General features: G+C 36.7%; 1 protein-coding gene across 1 annotated transcript in view; it reads right to left on the bottom strand.

Moving 5' to 3' along the window:
• The window catches only part of LMBR1 (limb development membrane protein 1), a 198,603-nt gene that overhangs the window by 22,363 nt on the left and 152,649 nt on the right, over positions 1-23,591 (bottom strand). Inside the window, exons 11-15 of the mRNA XM_036761244.1 lie at positions 15,604-15,680; positions 11,959-12,036; positions 5,719-5,792; positions 5,382-5,472; positions 3,989-4,055 (exon numbers count right to left, since the gene is read on the bottom strand). Of these exons, the coding sequence (XP_036617139.1) occupies positions 3,989-4,055; positions 5,382-5,472; positions 5,719-5,792; positions 11,959-12,036; positions 15,604-15,680 (387 nt within the window). The remainder of the gene's footprint in view (positions 1-3,988; positions 4,056-5,381; positions 5,473-5,718; positions 5,793-11,958; positions 12,037-15,603; positions 15,681-23,591) is intronic.

Here is a 23,591-nt window from a genome sequence, read left to right as displayed (position 1 = left end):
TTTGCACCTAATCACATTCTCCCTTCTAATAGTTATTTGTGTCCGTACCTTTCTCCCCTTTTAGAACATAAGTTCCTAGAGGTCAATGTCTGTGCTGTCTCTATATTTGTATCATAAATAACACACAGCGTCTGGCATACAGTTGGTTCTTAATAAGTTTGTTTGAGTTGAATTAATCTGAATATTTGTCAACAGATTTCTGATGCAGAGCCAACTAGCCTTACTGTAATGGTGATATTTTCTTGGTCCTTAAATCTGAATAATCCTGAATACTTAGATTATCAGCTTTTAAAGAACTGGGGTTTACTCAGTCAATTCCTTCTGATACTTACCTACAGATTTTTATACTCAGGTAATATTTTTTAACAAGGCCTATACAACAATCCAAACATATACTTTCACACACATAAATATATATACACATACGTGTGTGTGTATCTACATATATATGGATACACACACACACACACACACACATATATATATCCAAATATATGTGTGTAACATTTATTGTTTATCTTTAGCCATGAGCTACAAGAATAATAAGAACCAGCAAGTGAGGAGCCAAGATTGTACATTAAATTTGTTTGGTGTTAATGTATGACACAAACCAAATAAAACTTTTTATGCTATTAATGGTTTTTCATTATGGATCTAAGTATAATCTTTGTTATCAGTCAAATGTTAGGTATTCACTTAGCAATTAAATGTTTGGTCACTTTTATTTTCATTTTAAAAAGTATTTGTGAAAGTGTCATTTCTTCCAGTGTTAGACAAAAAGGACTGGAGAAGGAAAGATTTAGAGATACGTTTACGAAAATCCACACAAAGCCCTTTCCTAAAAAGACTGGTTTTTAGACAGATTCCCCTCATAAAAGAAACAAAGGGGAATAATCCACTTTATCTCCCGTAAGAAGATGACGGATTGTATGGGCATTGGATGAGAAATGTGTGGGGAGGTGACTAAAACAAATTTAAGGAGCATTTGGGAATGTGACAGAATTGTTGTCTAACAGTATATGTACAATATTTAATCGTGTCTTAAATGCAGAAAATATATCAGAAAGAAAACAAGGTAATTGTTAAGCAATGAATAAAACAGAGGAGTTGGTAAAAATACCTTTGAAGTCTACTGGTATAATTTTTTAATGTATTCATGAATTTTATTATTTTTATTTTGACATAATGGAGACTTCTCAACAAACATGTATTTGATCTGATTTACATGAATCATTTCTGGGAATCTTTTTCATTTTTAGTTAAAGGAGACTTTGAAATGTAGTGTACAAAGTATCTATCAGTATAAGCATTGATAGGAAATTATATTTCAAATCTACTATGGTAATTTACTAATCAATTAAATTACAAATGATATAGCTAAAAGGTCTAATCCTAAATCAGTCTAAACATGTTTAAGTATCCAAATCAGCTAAAAATAACATGTTTAAAGAGTTTTGACAGATACTTAAAAATAATTTTTTTGTATTTTTAGTGAACTCTAACATCACAACTATTATTCATTTCATTTATAAGAATATACATATGATTAACATTTTCCTCATAACTTAATTATCAATGATACATTCAGTGTGCTGAAGATATTCAACCGAGGGTCTCAATGTTCCTGAAACTAACACATATTTGTATAATTCCCTTTTACTCTTTTGTGTGAAAAATCTAACATATCAATAAAACATGATTTTTTTCTTCTTAAAAAAGTAAAACTAGATATCATGATAGTCACTAACTAAAATAACTCAAAATTCATACTAATTTTAGCAATATGTCATTCATTAGCTATTGATGTATTTTTAAAATAAGTATAGAATGCTTTGACTTTTGAAGCAAAAATATCGCTGCTTTAAAATATTTGCCCCATTAAAATATAACTGATATCCAAGTTCCTTTCAGTACTGTTTATAATTTAAAAAGTTGTTTTAAAAGGAAAAAAGGGAAGATTGATGATATTATTTTCCTCACTATACCTCACGTTAGGTACTACTCATATTTTGATCTAAGCAATATAGTGATGCTAGTCGATTTCACAGAAGCAAATGACACTACCCTGATGACCAGGATTTACTGGGAAGAAGCTCTGAAATAAAGAGAGAACAATTCTATAGTTTTATATTCAGTTCTTAAATACACATTCTACCCCCTGCCCTGGACACATCATAGCTAGATGATCAAAAATCCTCAATTATAGTTAAGTACAATATCCACAACTGCCTACATTTTATCTTCTTAAATTCAAATACTCAATTCTAAAGGGTTAATATGTGAATTACTTGATAACTTTCTCTAGTTTGCCTTTCCCATAATGCTAAAACCCAGGGTTTTTTTTTTCTTTTAGCCTAGAACCTTGCTTTTTTAATACTGTGAAAAGCCTCTATGAATCTGTTTAACGTATTTATTTCTTTTCATCTATTCAGTGCCATTGGGCATAACATGTAATGCAATGCATGTTGATATTTTGCAAAGCACCACATGACTCACTGTACTCTAATGCACTCTATTAATCCTGTTTGGACAGCTGGGTCCGGGCATTTGTTAGCTGCATTTTAATTGTCCTATCTTTCTTTTCCTTTCTTCTGTTTTATTCTTTTATTTATCTCTATGGCAAACTATTCAGGAATTTCATTTGTTGGTCTTCAAAAAGTGAGTTTTGCCATTAATTTGTTTTCTTTGTATTAGCGACGGCGCACAGCATGTGTACTTTTTTTTTTCCACAGAATCAGTTCATATTATTACCAACGGTTAATCTTAAATTACAGTGTATAAATGAATTATACAAGTGTTAAAATGGCATGGTGTCTTCAATGCCACAAAAGTTATTTAGGAAATGTCATAATACAAATAGTCAAATTTGGTTTCGAATCACTAAGCTGTATATATTCCACATTTTAGAGATAAGCACACCACAGGCAGATGTCAAAACAATGACATACCCTATACTTAAAAACCAAGGTAATAGAAAAAGAGAGAGAAAAGAAAGCCATATTAGCATTTAGAATAGTTCTTTGTCATGTTTATACAAAGTTTTAACTTTTTATTGAAAGATGAAATTATGCTTAAGAATTGTGAGCAAAACTACAAAGTTTGCAATTACACAGCCTCCACTTTTCCCTGATAGATGAGTTTTGCATAAATAATAGAAGTTCTATAAAAGCTAAAACTAAGGCAACTTAATATTGTTAGCAGTTTTTAAATGATCAATTCACTTTTGTCAACTAATAGTGTTTCCAAGAATTCCCATAAGCTAAGACACAGGTTTTTAGAATGTAATATAGTTTAAATAAAGAGAAATTTTACTTAGAAATAACATTTTATCAAAGACTTGGGAAGGAAACATTCCATTATATTGCTTTGTAAAAGGCAAGCTGATTAAAAACAAGACTTGCTCAAATGTGAGTGTGCAAAGAAAAATTTTTCTTTAATTAAAAATAGCATTGAAAATCTCTATAAATCCAAAAATTAAGACCACTAATGACATGCGAATCTCTGATGAGTGTGGTAAAATATACCTTTAGTCAATACCTACTACCCTAAATTTTAATGTTTTCCAGACTTAGCTTAAACATTATTTCTGAACATTCTTGTGTCACATACTTTTAAAAAATGTCTATTATATCATCTTCCCATTAAGGAAGCTTTAAGTCTATTTCTTCACTAGAGGATTTAAAAGGTGATGTGGTCATGTGAAAATATTCATATAATTTGATGAGGCAATGCTACTACATGAAAAATATTTGATCTTTACTTTAGAAAGCTGCTGGTTTTGTTCCTATTATTCCCAGTCCCCTGCAGGTTAAAATATGTCTACATAAGAAGTGAGCATTAAATAAATAAAATAAAGATGTGTTTCAAAAGGTGATCAAGTTCCTCAGAGAAAAATTCCTAATTAAAGATCACATGTGAAAGTGTTAGTGTTAACCAAAGCTCTCAAAAGTAGAATGAATTTTCAGCTCAATTTTTCTGTTAAACTTACCCAAGGTTCTTGACATCACAGGTAGTGCAGAACTCAAGACCAAGATTGAAACACAATTTCCAATTATCTGTTTCAAGTAAGAAAAAAGAGTTGATCGATTGTTAAATAGCAGATGGAAGAATAAAATTCATTAGTTAAAATTCTAGAAAACTTGTAATCCTGCATTTTATATTTGTTTGCTTATTAATGAAATTTTACAATTCTCAATATAGAACTGAAAAGCCAGAAAGAAACCCTTTTTCTGAGCATACATTTAACATTACATTCTGAATTCCTAAAAGATACTTCAGAAATACTATGTTAAAGCCATAACTTAACCCCATCACTTAAAGGATAATGGAATATGATTTGTGGGAGTGAGTACTGACTATGAACTTTAGGTGTTAACTTGAAAAAAATTTATATATTTATTTACATTTGACCTGTACCAAAAAATTGAAATAGCACCAAATTTTCTAAATTAATTTCCAATAACTTTCTCATTTCTTTAGTAGTGACTTAAAAACAAATAATTCTAGGCAGAGACCTACCTCCATTCTAGGAACTAGTTCCCTATTTTTGCCAATCTTATTGTTATTATCTTATATTTTGAAATAAAGCACATTATTAAAACAAATTTTGGTAAAAGAAAAATAAGAAAATGTTATTAATTTCTAGCAGTTAAACTAGATATTACACATCTCTTAACATAGATCTAGCTTGTCTTCCAAAAAGTTCTAGCAAACTAAAAACAATAATTTTAGGCTTTCTCAAGAACCCTTTCCAATAATCAAATGAAAACAATGACTATGAAACAGAAAAAAATCTGAGTTATAACACTAATTTTTCTTCTTAATTTGTGGTACTACTTTAACAAAATGTTTGGACATTTTTTTTGAATCACTATATATATAAGAGTTTGTTTTTTTGAAACCAGTGTCAAATTGTGGAAAGTCAAATTAACTTCAGGTTGCAAAATGTAACTGAACAGAACTCTTTAGTCTTATTTTAATTATTCAAATTTGAAATCCTTTTGTCTCTACTACTTGTGGCAACTAAGTTCTTCAGATTTCAAACAAGCTCCTGAAGTACAGTTAGCACAATCAAAGTTACTCATTAGCAATACGTTTTCATTGGGGGGGAAAAAGTCCTTTCACTAGCTTTTCTATAGCTGGTTAACAAGCCCTGCTATTTCAGGCGTTTTACAAGTGAATGGATGCCATCCAAACTAAACAGAGCACATCCTTTTTCCCACTCATTCAGCATTTTGAAAATCTTCCAGTTTGTGTTTGCGTAGCTTACAAACAAATACTGATTGCAGTAAATGAGCCATTCAGGGCAATTACTAAATAAAACAGTCAGGATGTCTTGGGTGGCAAAAGGGTGGCCATCGGCACCTCAGTCTTTACCTTACCTTTGTCATTGTCGTGTCATCCTTCCTGGGAGTAAAGCTCCCAAAAAAGCGGAGGCTGTAGAAGCCGACAACGGAGGACACCATAAGGTAACTGTGAGAATCAAGGAGAAAAGCTCTCCAAAGGAATGCAAGTTTCACTTCGGTTCTCAGCAGTCTCCGAAAAGCTTTAAGAACCAAAGGAAAAACAAAACAAAACAAAACAAAAAACACTTCGAGTGCTTGAGAAGGATTGACCTGGTCTTTTCTCTCCCTTCCCAGGAAAGTGTCTTACCAGTGTCCCAGAAAACAAGACAGAATAATTGTTAACAGACAGAATTCTTACTTTTAAAAAGGATACAAAATCAAAATTATTTCAAGTGCTGCTCCCACAAAACCAAAAGTAGAAAGGGAAGCATTTCCTATGCCAGGTCCCTAGAAAGAAAAACATTTTTAAAAACCTTTTAAAATTTCAATGGTACAGATATTTGGTTTTCATAAATTTAATAACTTTGATACATGTAGGACTATTAAAAATGACAACTACTTATTTTGGAACTTATTTTAAAACATGACATTTAGAATGTGGCTTCTTTGACTCCTTAAGATTTTTAATTACTTCCTAATACTTTTGACATATCATATTCATTTGCTTATCATGTAAGGTGTTCACAGTATTAACATAGTTGCAAGAGAGAAAAAGGGTTGTGGTGCTATTCTAGAAGAAACTGGGGTTGGGGAGAGGAATCATTGAGGGAAAAAATACTAAAAACTAGAATAATCTCACCAAAATAGAATGTATGGTCATCCCAATGCTGAAACGTGTCACACCAATGATGCAATTTAAAATGTGAAGCACCATGTACATTTCTTTGTGACAAGAACAAAAACTCCAAAAGTGAATGCGTATGACCAATTCTTCTTCTTATACTTTAAAGAAGGAAACAATTCGCTATTCCCCAAAGCTTCCTTGGGACACAGATTAAAGGTTAACAAAAAAGGATATATCTACCTGCTCCTAGTTATTTAAAATATACAATATGAATACCTCAAAGCCTTGATGAATTCTTCAACCTTAATCTAGAGTTTTAAAGAAGAGGGGCTTAAATCTATGACTAAAAAAAGCAGGAAAAGAAGGTCAATACTATAAGTAATATGGTGGTCAATCAAAAGAAATTCAGCACCAAAAACTATGGAGCCAATTCAATTCATCAAACAAGAGAAATACTTTTACAGCAAACAAAAAAAAAATTGTATGTGAAAATTTCTATACCAAGAAATTGATTAACCTACTTGTGATATAAATAGCAGCTATTAAAAATAGCTCATGGCCTTTTATTATTATAAGGTATTTTTTTTAAAGCCTAGTAATGAAATTTGAAAGTATAGCAATTCTGGGTAATAAATAAAAGGGAGCCTCCATACAAAATTCTAAGGCAGCAATCATACATGGGAGAGGCAGAAGAGGATAAAAAGAGTTTGGTTCATATTAAACATCTCAATCTAAGATAATAGGGTAAAACATTTAAATGTCATATAGGCAATCAAATATAAATTTAAAACTAATATAGAAGACATATTTGTAAATACAAATATTGAAGTCAGATTTAGTAAAAAAAAAAAAAAAAGCAAAGCAGAATAACCATGGCAAGGTCCAGGAATCCATCTCCTTTAATCAATCCAGGGAGGAGGAGAAGGAATTTCGGGAACTATTTAAATGATGAGGGGAAAACAGCTTAGTTGGCTGGGAAAGGGAACATTTCAGAATTCCCACAGCACAAGTCGGACAATGTCCCTCCCCTGCTCAAGAAGCGTCAGTGGCTTCCTATTGCCTCCAAAATAAAATACAAACCTGGATTTGGCATAGAAGGCTTTTCTTATACTCTGACTCTGATTTGTTCCTACAGATTTTCCATTACCCCTCCTAACTCCATTACTCCATTGATTTTCCATTACCCCTCCTAACATAGTCAGTGCCCTCACACAGCATTCCATGTCCCACCTTTGGACTGGTCATCCCCTTCATCTTGGAATGTTCTCCCTTTACTCTACAGCTTCTTAATGTTCCTGGTTCCCTTCAAAGTGCAGCCTCCTCCATGATGCCCTTCTAGATTTCCTCTACAGTTGTTCAAGACCTTCCACTGCGCTCCTCTGGATTTAGACATTTTCTTCTTACTTACGTATATGCCTATTACTATGCCTAACTCTTCCCACCCAGAACATAAGATCCTTCAAGGCAAAAGGAGTGCTTGATGTTTGTCCCTGTGTTCTCAGCATCCAGCTCAGTGCCAGGCACAAAGTAGGAACTCGATGAATTCTTACTGAGCTGAACTGACTATGGCAAAGCTAAGGAAAAGGCCTGGAGAGGAGTGAGTCCATTCATGTACCCGTTCTTCTTCAATGATTCACTGGATCCATAACCTTAATGATGTGGGTACTTTCTCAAATGCTAAGCATCTAGCCCAAATGCTGGGGGTCTTCTTCTAGGCCTCTTACTGTTATCATTAAGTATCAATGCAATCTGCAGGTTGTCCATCTGTAATCCTTCATGGTTTTACATCTCTTTGATATTTTTATGGCACTGTTTGTACACATCACTGGTAATATGCTGAAGACTAGCTCTTTGTAGACTGTGGTATTCTCTGATTTGTAGTCTAGAACACTAGTAGAAAAACTAGTATTTTTAAAAATTGCTTTTATTTTATAGAGAATTCTAAAGTTGTTTTAAAAAAAGTGAGGTACGAATTTCCCAAATGCTCTCTTCCTCCTACTTAATTCTAGATGCAATTCAATATTCACCAATAAAATCCATACAACATAGAGATATTGATGCATCAGCTCAATCCCTCCACTCAGCAAGCATATACTAAGCACATACTATCTATTTGATATTTAATTGGCTACTGTGGAGCTTCATCTCTCTAAGTGTACAGAGGGAACATAAAGCCTAGGAGAATGAAATCGTCTAGGATACTCTAACCAGGTTAAGAATTTAAACTATCTACTACGCAGCAAAAAGATGGTATAATAAAAAGAGAGGACAATAGTCATGGAAATGGAAAACTTTTAACAACTAAATCTGTTTTAATAAATATTTATTGGGAAGTTATTATACATGAAGCATAGTGATAAGTACTAGGAAATGAAAACAAATTAGTCTCTGCCCTCAAGAAGCTTACTTCTTCAAGAAAGGGCTCTAGCAGTAGAAATTAAAAGTAATTGGAAGGCAGCATGTTACAGTCAAAAGAACTCTGGAGTAAAAGGACATGAGTTCAAGTCTCACCATAGACTTAACTTTTGTGTCTCTGGGTAAGTCAATTAACCTCCCAAAGTATCAATTTCTCCATCTATGCAATGAAAGGGTTAAGGTAGATAAACTTGGAGGTCTCTTCCAGTTTCCCATACTTTGCTCCTAATATGGGCTAGGAATTTCACAAAAGTGACCTCTGCCTTCTATAACAATAGGGTTACAAGTGGGGAGATGAAGAGGAGTTGGCAGTATTTCAAAGTTCAAAGACTTAAGATGAGTAAAAGTACTCAGTCATTCCTTCTTAAAGCAGCCACTCTAATCATAAGCTTAACGATACTGTATTGCCAAACACAATATACAATCTGCTTACTTGACTTTGATAACCAGTGGTATTGATCAGCACTTATTATATGATTACTATAACTTCTCTACAAATATGAAACTCTGCAGTGACTTTTACCTAGACACAAATGTGTGCTTGTGTGTGTATATTTTGTGGTAAGTATCTTATATCTTCCACAAAATCTTAATCCCTAATGGCCTCATTGTAGCATGATCTTAAAGGCTATAAAAGTAGTGGCCAAGCTCTGGAATGGACTACCATGTTGGAAAGGTTTCAAAGTATGGTCCCAGCAACAGACTTAGTTTGCTTTCCAAGAACTAGCCTAGCTAAATATGAAGGGATTCATCACAAATAGTCTAGCCACCTGATGATGAATTCTTTGGCCATAACAAAACAAAATGAAACAAAATAAAAAATGGCATATGGTCTTATGGCCCTTCCACTTGTACAGTGATGGTAGCAGAGTGAAAGAAAAGGAGTTAGGAGTTAGAAAAGCTAATCACAGTTTTTAGGTTATCTATAAACTTTATCTTAGCTATTAATACTCTGAATGTGAGATCCTTGTCCAGTAACCAACAGGTTGACATACTACTATTGGAAATAAATTTTATCAATTCTGATATTCTTTGTATAAATAAAGCCAGAAGAAAACAGGAAGTTAGGGGTAAATAGAAGGATGAATCAAAGGTTCTTCCCTTGCAGAGGTAAATAAACTGGCAGAGTTAGTTTTATCATGTGCTCATCATTTCATGGGGCATTTGGTAAAATTTATCGCAGTGCTCACAATAAATATTTGTAAAAAGATCAGCATAAAAATAACAGCAGCTTATACAATCTGTTGCAGAGGATGCAGAGGTAGAGAAATTATACAAAGAACTCAATAAGACCTTTCAAATTAAATCAACTTACACTTTGTCCTTGGTGGATTGTGAGAATAGGTGATAACTGCAACTATATACATACATTACATAAATACATACATATACATACATTCATACATACATATAAGTAATATATGTATACACACACATGAATTTCGGAAAAAAAGAATGAGACTTGTAAACTATCTGGGGTCTCAAGCCTATAGAGGCAGCTGGGTGGAGCAGTGGATAAAGTGCTGGACCCACAGTGAGAAAGACCAGAGTCTAGCCTAAGACATTTACTAGTTGTGGGATCCTATGCAGGTCACTTAACTGCTGTCTGCCTCAGTTTCCTCATCTGTAAAATGGTAGTAATAATAGCACCTACTTCCCAAGATTGTTTTAAGGACAAAAATAAGATAATATTTATACAGCACTTTGCAAACCTTAAAACATTATATAAATACCATCTGCTGTTATCATTCTTGTTATCATATACTACGAATCAAAGAAGAAAGGAAAAGCACTAGACATCTAAGTACAAAATAATATTTTAAAATGAAACAGATTATATATTAATGGAAAGGAAAGGATTCTTTATTGATGTGGGCCTCATTCCTGAATCAGTTAACTGTGTAGTCAGAGCACAATTGGCTAGAATCAAGATTAAAATAAATGTAAAGCTAGAAAAATAAAAAATGTGGAAAATATATGACCTGCTATTGAAACGACTCAATTCTGACCTATTAAAACAAGTTATTGAAAATAAAAATTGGTCAAATTAATGGAGGAAAGGCTACAAATATGGACTATAATAAATTCATACAGGTTTAATTGATAAAAAAATCAACTGCCATTACAAATAGATCAGAAGAACCCAAAAATGTCTTAGTCAGCAAACACCTGACATACTTACCAAACAAAGAGAGAAGCTAAAAGCAAAACTTTAGAGTACACACTTATCTGTAAAATCTTATAGAGAATGATGATTAAAGATTATCTTGCTGCAGTTGTAAGAATGAAGGGGGATGGAGAACCTGCAGCCTCGAGGCCACATGTGGCCCTCTATGTCCTCTAGTACAGCCCTCTGACTGAATCCAAACTTCACAGAACAAATCCCCTTAATAAAAAGATTTGTTCTGTAAAACCTGGACTCAGTCAAAAAGCCATACCCAAGGACCTAGAAGGCCAGGTTCCCCACCCCTGCCTAGTCTCTGAGAAATTAAAGTATTACAAAGAGCAAGAGAGTGGTACATTTTGGGTGTAAGCAAGCTCAATATATAACAAATTAAGAAACTAGGAAGAACTGGAGTAAAGAAAGTCATCAGGAAAATGAGAGAAGATGGATGATGGGATGATCTCATAGAAAAGGCAAAGGATAACAAGCAGACAGCCTAATGCTCCAGCGGTATTCTCACAACATCAGGAGAACGTAAGGAAAGCCCCCAGCACACTTGGTAGAACTTACGAGAGGAAATGGATGGGAATAGCACAGGATGGGCAGGTGTGGATTACAGCCTACATCCTTAGAGAGAATATTAAAATCATTGAGATCATAGGTTCATTGAAGTAACTTCTAAAAGGAGAAGATATTCCGATAAACTAAATGTTTGAATATATTAAAACTGTTTTTATTTAAGCTTCCACAGAAAAAAGTTACTCCCTAAAAAAAAAGGTACATTCCATTTCCCTGCAACAAGTGTGTATTCCTATTCAGTTTAATAAAATATGAGACTGAACTATTCTTAGGCATGTCTCCCTTTAAGCTAAGTATCTGGAGCTTATGAAAATTTAATGCATTTGATTAACTGCATTTAGTTCAACATTTTGTAGACTGGTATTTTCGTAAAGAAAAAACTGAGCTATATTTTTCAAAATGTTAAGATAACTTATAGATTTTGTATTTAAATTTAAGCCATATATCTGAATAAAAATGCTACTTACCATTCCAATAAAAAATTGGGAAAAGGGGAAAATAATCATAAACAGCCTATGAAAGTATTTTTTTTGCACAAAGAAAAAAGATATTGTAATTCTCAATATATTATACAAAATGTTAAACAAATGAAACTTTTTAGTTTTACTGTTTGAAATACTCCAAGGACAGGTACATTTGTAAAAGAAAATAGCAGTGAAGTTTCACTTTACCCTTGATCCCTTTGGCATTGCAGTTTCATCAACCAAGAGGCAAAGAATGTTGCAGGCAACCAGCAGGACTGAAATGGACTGGAAAGAACAAGAAAGATGTTAACCATAAGTGTGCACTATTCCATAAAGCTCATTTTTGTTTTAAGGCAAGGCAGGTGGTTTTACGGAACTTTCCAACATACATAGAATAAATCTTTAGTTAAGCAATATATTGAGCAGAACTCGTTGAGATAGTGGCAGATATATAGGATATCCATTACAAATGAAGAAACCTGAAGCTCACAAAGACCTGAATTCTACATTCAAAAGCTTCTTGTTAAGAAAAACCTTAACTTCTTTTTCTAGTGAAGGAAAGGTGAAAAATCTCATTTTGTAGATTCCATGAGGATATATCATACATTGAGGGTTTGTGGAATCTTTCTACCAAAGGCTATTTTTTTTCAGCATGTTGAATAAGCATAGATACATTCAAACTCTTTTTTTTGGAGTGGGGAAGGCAGGGCAATTGGGGTTAACTGACTTGCCCAAGGTCTAGCTAGTAAGTGTGTCAAGTGTCTGAAGCTGCATTTGAACTCAGGTCCTCCTGACTCCAGGGCCGGTGCTCTACTCACTGCACCACCTAGTTGCCCCTATTCAAACTCCTTTTTTTTTTTAAATTTATTTAATATATTTAGTCTTCAGTATTGATTTTCACAAGAGTTTGAATTACAAATTTTTTCCCCGTTTCTACCCTCCCCCCATTCCAAGATGGCGTATATTCTGGTTGCCCCATTCCCCAGTCAGCTCTCCCATCTGTCACCCCACTCCTCTCCCATCCCCCTTTCCCTTCTTCTCTTGTAGGGCAAGATAAATTTCTATGCCCCATTGCCTGTGTATCTTATTTCCTAGTTGCATGAAAAAACTTTTTTTGTTGTTGTTTTTGAACATCTATTTTTAAAACTTTGAGTTCCAAATTCTCTCCCCTCTTCCCTCCCCACCCACCCTCCCTAAGAAGGCAAGCAATTCAACACAGGTCACATGCGTATCATTATGTAAAACCCTTCCACAATACTCATGTTGTGAAAGACTATGTTTTGCTCCTTCCTAACCTATCCCCCTTTATTGAATTTTCTCCCTTGACCCTGTCCCTTTTCGAAAATGCTTGTTTTTGATTACCTCCTCCCCCTGTCTGCCCTCCCTTCTATCATCCCCCCTTTTTTATCTTCTTCCTCCTTCTTTCCTGTGGGGTAAGATACCCAATTGAGTGTGTATGGTATTCCCTCCTCAGGTCAAATCCGATGACAGCAAGATTTACTCATTCCCCCTCACCTGCCCCCTCTTCCCTTCCTACAGAACCACTTTTCCTTGCCACTTTTATGCGAGATAATTTACCCCATTCTATCTCTTCCTTTCTCCCTCTCTCAATATATTCCTCTCTTATCCCTTAAATTGATTTTATTTTTTTAGATATCATCCCTTCAGATTCAATTCACCCTGTGCCCTTTGTGTGTGTGTGTATATATACCTACATATATACACACATAGACACACACATATGTATACATATACATATACATATATTCCTTTCAGCTACTATGATATTGAGATCTCATGAATCATACACATCATCTTTCTATGTAGGAATGTAAACAAAACAGTTCAACTTTAGTAAGTCCCTCATAATTTCTCTTTCTTGTTTACCTTTTCATGCTTCTCTTAATTCTTGTGTTTGAAAGTCAAATTTTCTATTCAGCTCTGGTCTTTTCACTGAGAAAGCTTGAAAGTCCTCTTTTTTACTTAAAGTCCATATTTTGCCTTGGAGCATAATACTCAGTTTTGCTGGGTAGGTGATTCTTGGTTTTAATCCTAGCTCCACTGACCTCCAGAATATCATATTCCAAGCCCTTCAATCCCTTAATGTGGAAGCTGCCAGATCCTGTGTTATCCTGATTGTTTTTCCACAATATTCAAATTGTTTCTTTCTGGCTGCTTGCAGTATTTTCTCCTTGACCTGGGAGCTCTGGAATTTGGCGACAATGTTCCTAGGAGTTTTCTTTTGGGGATCTATTTGAGGAGGCAATCTGTGGATTCTTTCAATTTCTATTTTACCCTCTGGCTCTAGAATATCATGGCAATTCTCCTTGATAATTTCTTGAAAGATGATATCTAGGATCTTTTTTTGATCATGGCTTTCAGGTAGTCCAATAATTTTTAAATTATCTCTCCTGGATCTATTTTCTAGGTCAGTGGTTTTTCCAATGAGATATTTCACATTGTCTTCCATTTTTTCATTCCTTTGGTTCTGTTTTAGAATATCTTGATTTCTCATCAAGTCACTAGCTTCCACTTGCTCCAATCTCATTTTTAAGGTAGTATTTTCTTCAGTGGTCTTTTGGACCTCCTTTTCCATTTGGCTAATTCTGCCTTTCAAGGCATTCTTCTCCTCATTGGCTTTTTGGAGCTCTTTTGCCATTTGAGTTAGTCTATTTTTTAAAGGGTTGTTTTCTTGAATATCTTTTTCAGTATTTTTTTGGGTCTCCTTTAGCAAGTCATTGACTTGTATTTCATGGTTTTCTCGCGTCCTTCTCATTTCTCTTCCCAATTTTTCCTCTACTTCTCTAACTTGCTTTTCCAACTCCTTTTTGAGCTCTTCCATGGCCTGAGACCAGTTCATGTTTTTCTTGGAGGCTTTTGGTGTAGGCTCTTGGACTTTGTTGACTTCTTCAGGCCGTATGTTTTGGTCTTCTTTGTCACCAAAGAAGGATTCCAAAGTCTGAGACTGAATCTGGGTGTGTTTTCACTGCCTGGCCATGTTCCCAGCCAACTTACTTGACCCTTGAGTTTTTCGTCGGGGTATGACTGCTTGTAGAGCAAAGAGTACTTTGTTCCAAGCTTGAGGGGATGCACTGTTGATTTCAGAGCTATTTATATATAGCCAGCTCTGCCACACCAGCACTCCTCCTTCCTCAAGAACCACCAACCCGGACCTGAAGCAAATCTTCAGCAGGCTCTGCACTCCTGCTCTGATCTGCCACTTAATTCCTCCCACCACGTGGGCCTGGGGCTAGAAGTAACTGCAGCTGTAGTTCTGTAGCTGCACCTCCCCCGCTGCCCCTGGGGCAGTGGCCGAACTGAGAACTCTGTCCCCCGAAGCTTTTCCCACTAACCTTCTCTGTTCTCTTTGGTGTTTGTGGGTTGAGAAGTCTGGTAACTGCCACAGCTCACTGATTCAGGGTGCTAGGGCCTGTCCTGCCTGGCTCCCGGTCTGGTTGGTCCTGCTGCTTCCTACGCTGAGCTCTGTTTCCCTCCACTCCATGTATGATAGACCTCATCCAGCGACTATGCAGGCTGTCCTGGGCTGGATCCCTGCTTCCCTCTGCTATTTTGTGGGTTCTGCAGTTCTAGAATTTGTTCAGAGCCATTTTTTATAGGTTTTTGGAGGGACATGGTGGGGAGCTCACGCAAGTCCCTGCTTTCCAGCCGCCATCTTGGCTCCACCCCCGGAAGTCCCCCCCATTCAGACTCTTAAAGTGGGAAGCCACTTTGATTGACAAGAATGCTAGTTAACTATACTTTTACTTAAAAGCTAGTTACTACGCTTCATTTTAGAGTCAATCTGAAAATAAATAAGTGATATTTTGCTTTTCCCAAATCATAAATTCTTACTGTTTCGATAAGAAGAAGGACCATCACAGCAGGATACACCAAATTCCGTTCCCATGCTGAAGCCTTTTTTCGTCTCTCTTTTCAAGCAAAAAATGAAAAAGAAGTTTAATGATTCAGTTTCAATGTTCCTTATATTTGCAGTTTAAAATTTTCACTCATTATAAGTAAAGAAATTGCTTTAGTTTTCTCCCAGCCAAGTCATGGGCTAGAAACTAGAGACAGTTTTTCCCATTCAAGTTTGACCCTGGGATGACTGGTCTCTGAAGAAATGTTTAAGTTTTTTCTTAAGTCATTATATTGGGAAAGAGACATAATTATTTCCTTCAAAAACTACAATTCTAAAAGCAGTATAGTGCATTTCAGCTCACATAACTGACTCAGAGCTACTCTGCTTTTCCTCAACTAAAGAGACTCATTCCTTTCCATGGAGTATGACAAACCAGTTTTTTAACTAATTGTAGGAGATCAGCTAACCCAGACAGCACCTGAAAATATCTTTCCTTCACCAAAAGAAACTTGGGACAAACCGCACACTATGGCTTTTCAGTTAAATAAATTTTAATCTTACCTGACCTTATCAAATCTAGGGAAGAGCAATAATTAAGAAAATGTTCCATTCCCACCACCCTCAAAAAGTATTTTATATAATAATTTTCACTAAAATAAGCCCACAAATAAAGATCTTTAATGAAAATCTTTTTTTCAAATACATTGATGTTAAGTAAAGTTCTCTGTTTATATATTTTTCTACATTATTGGGCAAATTATTGGGCTATCTGTGGTTTTTGGAGGGAAAAAAAGGGTAGGCATGCTCAACTGCTTGCGGAAGGACATACACAGTGAGAGGTAAATAAAAATAAAAAGTCTCTCCTTTCTACTCCTCCCTGCAGCAACAATTCAGCTAGCAGCTACTGTTGAGGTGTAGACCCAACAAGACCAGCAACAAGGTTCTTTTGATCTACTTTACTAAGAAAAGTAACTTTAAGGGGTTAACAATCTCACTTTAATCACACATACAAATATCATTCAGTTCAGGAGGAAAAGCCAGCAACCTGAACTTCAGTGCAAATACAAATTACAAACATACATTATAAACAGACCAAATATAAACCAACATCTGGGTTAGCAAAGCTGGGGGGCAGTTACAACAGCTTGCCCAGTCACGTACCACTCTTCCAGTGAGTGAGAGCCCCCCAAACCAAATATCTGGGTTTGTTCAAACCTGGGGACGGGGGGCTCCTTAACAGCTACCCAGAGTCTCCACACCAACACTCTTCCAAATGAATGAGCGCCCCAAAGGAAAAACACCAACCTTTGGGTTTATATATCTTGTTCAAGGTCAAAGGGCATCACAATGTGGGACTCAAACCCACATGACCTAAAAGCTTCACACACATGTGACTCAAACCCACGTGGTCTAAAAGCTTCTGGCATCAGAAACATGTGACTCAAACCCATGTAAACTAGGCTTTTCCTTGAGGCAAGCATGTCATCAAAGACTCCTGATCCAATAAAAGAAACAAAGGCCAGACTCATCAAAAGCACCTGACTAAATAAGTGTTAAAAGAGAAAATAGTAAAAGAAAGTCCCACCCTAATTACTGATACATCTCCATCCCTTCCAGGATACCTGGCTTTACATAATCTAAACAGCCATTGATCCTGGAACAAATAAAAGCATTATACATTGTGATCCAATCAATCAGGGAACTAAAACATATCATTCACAACAAAACCAAACATATCATTCAGTATCATCCCCCAAATACTTGTTTTACAATACACCTTCCACCCCTAGGTCAAAGCAAGTCAATCTCTTTACTCAATACAAAGTGTCCAAGTAAAGTCCTTCTTGAGGGTGGGTCCTTCTCCCCACACTGCCATTGCAAGCTTCTTTCGGGTACCCTCAGGCACGAACATGCTTTAATTAGCAAAGTCCCAATGAAACAAAAAACTCTAAATAAAGTTCTCTTGGGGATGTGTCCTTCTCCCCACACTGCTGTTGCAGGCTTCCTCCTGGCACCCAAAGTCCCAACTCAAACAAAAAAGTCCAAATAAAGTTCTACACCATTTTTGTAGCAACAATTCAGCTAGCAGCTGCTGTTGAGGTATAAGACCCAACAAGACCAGCAGCAAGAGCTCCCAGCACAGGTTCTTCTGATCTGCTTTACTAAGGGAAGTAACTTGTAACAAATTACAAACATACATTATAAACAGACTAAATATAAACCAACATCTGGGTTAGCAAAGCCAGGAGGCAGTTATAACAGCTTGCCCAGAGTCACGCACCACTCTTCCAGTGAGCGAGAGTACACTCCCCACCAAGGAAAACCCCTCAACTAGGTCTGTTCCACCAGAGAAAGGGACAACCACAACCTAAGACTTCACCAAAAATTAAGGAAAAGTGACTTCCTTCATCTTTCTCTTTCTGCCTAGGAAATCACTTCAACTCAGTCAATAAACATTTATTCAGCACCTACTAAGTGCAAGATGCTATGCTAAGTGCTGGGGGGATATTTAAAAAAAGCAAAAGATGATTCCTTCTTCTAAGGAGTTCACAATCCAATGGGGGAAACAAGAAAACAGATACATACAAGTAAGCTCTATGCAGGATGAATAGGAAATAATAACGGATAAGACACTAGGATTCAGAGGGATTGGTAAAGACTGTGCATAGGTGGGATTTTAGCTGAGACATGAAAGAAGCCAAGGACATCTGGAGGTGAAAGGCAGCCACTGGAGTTTATTGAGTGTGGGGGGGGGGGGCGGGGAATTGATGTAATTGAACCTGTACTTTAGGAAAGTCCCTTTGTAACTGACTGGAGGATACAGTAGGAAGAGATTTGAGGCAAGCATGCCCACCAGCAGGCTATTGCAATAGTCTAGGCACGAAGTTAGGAGGACTTGAATGAGAGTGATGGTAGCATTTGAGCAGGGAATGTACTTGAGAGATGCTGTGATAGTAAAATCTACAGGCTTTGGCAACAGATTAGATATGGGGGGGGAGGGGTGACAGTAAGGAGTTGAAAATGACTCCTAGGTTACCAGCCTGAGGGACTGGGGGGATGGTGACACCCTCTACAATAGTAGGGAAGATAGTGGTGGAGAAGAAAGAAAAGAGAGAAAGACAATGAATTTAGTTTTTTAGACATTTTGAATTTAAGATGTCTACTAGACGTTCAGATCAGAAAGTCTGAAAGGTAGGTGGAGATGTAAGATTGGAGGTCATCAGAGAGGTAGGGGCAGGAAAGGTAGGTCTGAGAATCAGCAAAGGGATAGTAATTAAATCCATGAGAGCTGATGAGATGACCAAGTAAAGTAGTACAAAGAGAGAAAAGAAGAGGCCCAGGACAGAATCCTAAGGGACACCTATGGTTAGAGTAAGTTATCTGGACAAGAATGTAGAAAAGGAGATGAGGAGCAGTCTGAGAGATAGGAGGAAAATAAGGAGAGAGTTGTGTCAAAAACCCTAGTAAGAAAAGAATAGAAAGGAGAAGGCAATCAACAGTGTGGAAGGCTGCATAGAGATTGATGAGAATGAGGACTGAGGAAAGGCCGCTGGAGTTAGCCATTAAGAGATCATTGGTAACTTCCGAGAGAGCAGTTTTGATGGAATGATGAGGGTGGAAACCTGGTTGTAAGGGGTCAAGAAGAGAATGAGAGGTGAGAAAATGGTACCATCTACTATAGATAGCCTATCCCCAAAAGGCAGAAGAGATAGCAATTAGTTAGTGAGGCTGGAAGAATCAAGTGAGGGCTTTTTGAGGATGAGGGAAACATGGGCATGTTTGTAGAAAGCAGGGAAGTAGCTAGTAGATAGCAAGAGACTGAAAACAAGTGAGAGAGGAGAGATCACAGAGGGAACAATTTGCTGGAGGAGATGGCATGGAATGGGATTGCTTGTGCAAGTAGAAGGTTTGTCTTGGCAAAGAATAGGATCATCTCTTTGTGTGTAGCAGAAGGCATTTGAGCGATATAAGATCACAAGGAGTAGGGGAGCTCTCAGTGAAAGGCCCCAATTTTTCAGTAAAATGTAAGGCAAGGTTCTCAGTTGAAATGGAAGGGGGAAGGGAACCATGGGAAGTTTGAAGACAGATGAAGAAGTTTGGAAGAGCCACTGTAGAGAGGGTGATAGTGTAGGGAAAGGAGGTGTAGAAGGATTGTCTAGCAGTGGTGAAGCCTCAGTTGAGGTTTCATAACATAAATTTTTAGCGGACCCAGTCAGAAAAGTTGTATGATTTTCTCTACCTTTGTTCATAACAATATGTACAGGAACAAAGGAAACAAACGGTGAGAGTGATCCAAAGCTAAGGTGTGGCAGGGCACAACCACTGATGTGATAAAGGAGCCAGGGACTCAAAAGAGGACAGTGTAGACTTAAATTGGTTCACAAAAGGGTCAAGTTGAGGAAAAGAAGAGAGAGAAACTAGTGCAAGGGTAATGGCCTGGGAGAGAATTGAAGTATCAAGGGATTAGAGATCACAGTGTGGACAAAGAATAGGGTTTGCTATGGGAAGGCAGAAGGAAAATAGAAAGCCAACAGATAAGGTCAACACGGGGATTTCAGAGTTCTTGAGCCTAAAGTTGAGGCATTTTGTGGGGGGGCAAGATCAGGGGAATAAAGATCTTTGTACGTGGCTGAGGTGAGATGTAGGTCATGGGAAATGGGTAAAGGTTGAGGAATTGAGCAGTTAGGATGTTTGAAGGCATTTCAATATGTATGTATGTCCATTATTATTAGGGTAAAAGTTGAGGAGAAAAGAAAGACTGTGGTATAGGTACTGAACTCACTGAAAAAGAAAAGAGTGTCCTAAATGTCTGTAAACAACAGCTACTAGGATTTTGATTAGGTAGAAAATGTGGACTGTATGGACCTCAAAGAAGGGAAGGTTACCAAGTGATGATGGCAGGGGGAGAATCTAGAAGTGGCAATGGGGAGCAAGGAATATTCCAATTATCCCACCCCAACCTGTGAGCCTAGGGGAACAGGTTAACGGTACAGCCAGTACTGGAAGGATGGCCAAGGAGGCTGTGTCAGTGGGGGAGTCAAGTCTCAGTGATTGTTAAAAGACAAAAGGAACAGAAGAGGAAAAGATTTAAGATGAAGGCAAATTTGTTGCCTGTGGTACAGACAATCCGGAGGGCAGAGCAGAAGGAATATGTAGTGCTTGGCTGAGACTTTGGGGTGGGAGGATTAAGGAGGATAGGAATAAGGAATCAGCTGTGGGAAAATGGGGAATGGGGCCTGGATGATTACCTAAATGGGTTCAAAATTCCTGGGAGGTGTAGGGTATGACCAAGTATGAATTTTGTTCAGTCATTTTTCAGGCATGTCCAACTCTTTATGACCCCATTTGGGGTTTTCTTGGCAAGATACTAGAGTGGTTTGCCATTTCCTTCTCCAGCTCATTTTACAGGTGAGGAAAGTGAGTCAAACAGAGTTAAGTGACTTGCCACTTACACCCCTAGTAAGTGTCTAAAGCTGGATTTGAACTCAAGAAGATGAATGTTCCTGACTCAAGGCCCAGCTCTAACCTCTGTACCACCCAGCTGGCCCCAGGTGTGAATATGTTAATCATTAAGTAGAAGGCAACTCTCCTCTTTCCAAAAGAGGCTGGAGATCAATCACGAGACTGCAGCACAAGACAGACAGTCAGATAGAAAACCACTGTTTCTCTTCTCCTCTTCCCTCTAATGGGATTAGGAGACAGCAGCAGGGGATGGAATTCCCACTTCCAGACACCTCTCCTCTTCTTTTTTCATCAGGGGACATGCACAGCAGGAAATGGAAGTAGGTGGCACTTTACCTATGCTCTTGTCATAGGAAGCTGGGAATCAGGTGGGCTCAGAAAGAGGTGAAAGTCTTACTGCACAGAGGGAACTCTGTTACAAGTCATGAAACCTTTCTTTTTCCTCTTCCCTCAAGTAAAGCTACTCACAAAAGAAGGGGAAAACCTTGGTGCCCATGGTGAAAGAAAAGGTACACAGTAAAAGAAGAGACTCTAATAAAGTTTGACCTTCTAAGAGAAAGTGATTCAAGACTAAACACACCTTAAAGCAAAGGAAAGTCTTCAATTTGATCTAATCCCCAGAAACCTAGAATTCACCTTTTAAGGCCTCAGCAACTATTGAGATACCTCTCTGCAATTGTCTACATCTAATCAAATATTTCAAGCTCCTTTGGCCATCTGGAAAAGCTAGCCATTCTGGAATTATACACAAAAAAGTTATTAACTGTGCATGATCTTTTACCTAGCTATGCTCAAAAGAAATCAAAGAAAAAGGAAAAGGTCCTATAGGTACATAAATATTTATAGCAACTCTTTTATAGTGGCTAAAAAAAAAAACTAGAAACTAAAGGGATGTCCATCAATCATAGAATAGCTAAACAAATTATGGTATTTGAATGTGATGGAATACTGTTGTTACGTAAGAGATGAGGAAATAAATTATTTCAGAGACACAGAAAAGACTTGTATGTTAATTTCTTCACTGGTTCTCAATTTCCTCATCTACAGATAGGGCTGAAATTAGATAATATCTTAGGAACCTAAATCCTCATTTTTTGTTTGTATTTTTAAGCTTAAGTAGGGAAAGAATGGATAACTATTCCACAGTTGAAGGCATAAAGCCATTAAGAAAATATTTTACTGTTTACCATATCAATTATATAGTCCAACCTGCACACAACCTTAGTATAGCCATAGAAAATTAAAAAGCCCATAAAGAAATTCCTGCCACCACAATAAAACTTAAAATAGATGCAAACATAGATCTATTTAAGAGACTCTTTCAGCTGCTCAGAACTAAACCATAAAGCCTTATTCAGAGAACCTGCTCCAAAGATAAACAGGGCTCACTGCTTTAGTTGTGCTGTTATCTCAGTGGACCCTCACAACAAACCAGTTCTAGATTCACCACATTTTTGGGCTTTAAGCCCACGAGTAAGTTTAAGAACTCTTCTAAGCTACTTTGTTTTCCTGGAAATACTTAGTATAGGGAGGGACCTGGAGATAAGTTTAGAAGCACAATGGACATTTCATCTACCTAGATCTTTAAAACATTCTGATGAATACATATATCATTTCTTCTTTTTAATTTAAAATGCCAAATATGACTATTTTAATATCTTAATTTTATCTGCAAGATCACAGGACTCAGTAATGTTCGTTGGGAAGCCATGCTGTAGTGCTGAAAGATCACACAACTTGAGTCAGAGGCCTAGGCTTGAATAGAACATAAGCTCCTTGAAGGCAGAAACAGTTTCATTTATGTCTTTGTATCCCACAAACCTAGCATGACTCCTGGCACACAGGAGGTACTTAATAAATGTTACTTGACTTTCTAAGTTCTGGATGTGTCTTTGTGACCTTAGGCAAGTCTAGTAACCTTTCTAGGTCTTAGTGCCATTATCTGTAAAATTAGGTTGTGGTGGTACAGTGATCACCTATACGCTATGAACTTAGAAATTATAATAAATAGTGATGTGAGGAATCACTGTTTATTAGTGTCCTACTAAGGAGATACTATCTAAAAGAAATTCAATTATTATTTGGGCTCAGGGTTTCTCAAATTGAGAGTCATCAGATTTTGAGGGCATTTCAAGGTCTGCAGATGAGGACTTCCAACATGCAGTGATGGTGAGATGATTTCTTAGTTTAATATCCTGCCTATTCACCATCTCTAATGTTCTCTTGCTGTCCTAGCCATTGTTTGTTTTACTCACAACTTCCATTTACACTTCCTATTTGACATCCTACATTCCTTTCCTGGCCTATTAGAAGATATCTTCTTCTGGGTAAAATACATAACAAGCTTTAAAAGATAAATAAGTGTGTCCCATCTTACCCCACACCCTGCCCCCAGAGAAGAACCATCTGACATCTTTGGTCATGGTGACAGCTTTTAATATTTAATAAAAATTAAAACTTTTTATATTTTATCAAATAAAATATTCTTCAGTAAGATGCAATAACAAGTCAATGTAGT

Source organism: Trichosurus vulpecula, chromosome 5 (genome assembly GCF_011100635.1).
Source record: "Trichosurus vulpecula isolate mTriVul1 chromosome 5, mTriVul1.pri, whole genome shotgun sequence".
In the NCBI taxonomy this organism is placed as follows: Eukaryota; Metazoa; Chordata; class Mammalia; order Diprotodontia; family Phalangeridae; genus Trichosurus; species Trichosurus vulpecula.
This window is presented reverse-complemented; position numbering and strand designations above follow the sequence as displayed.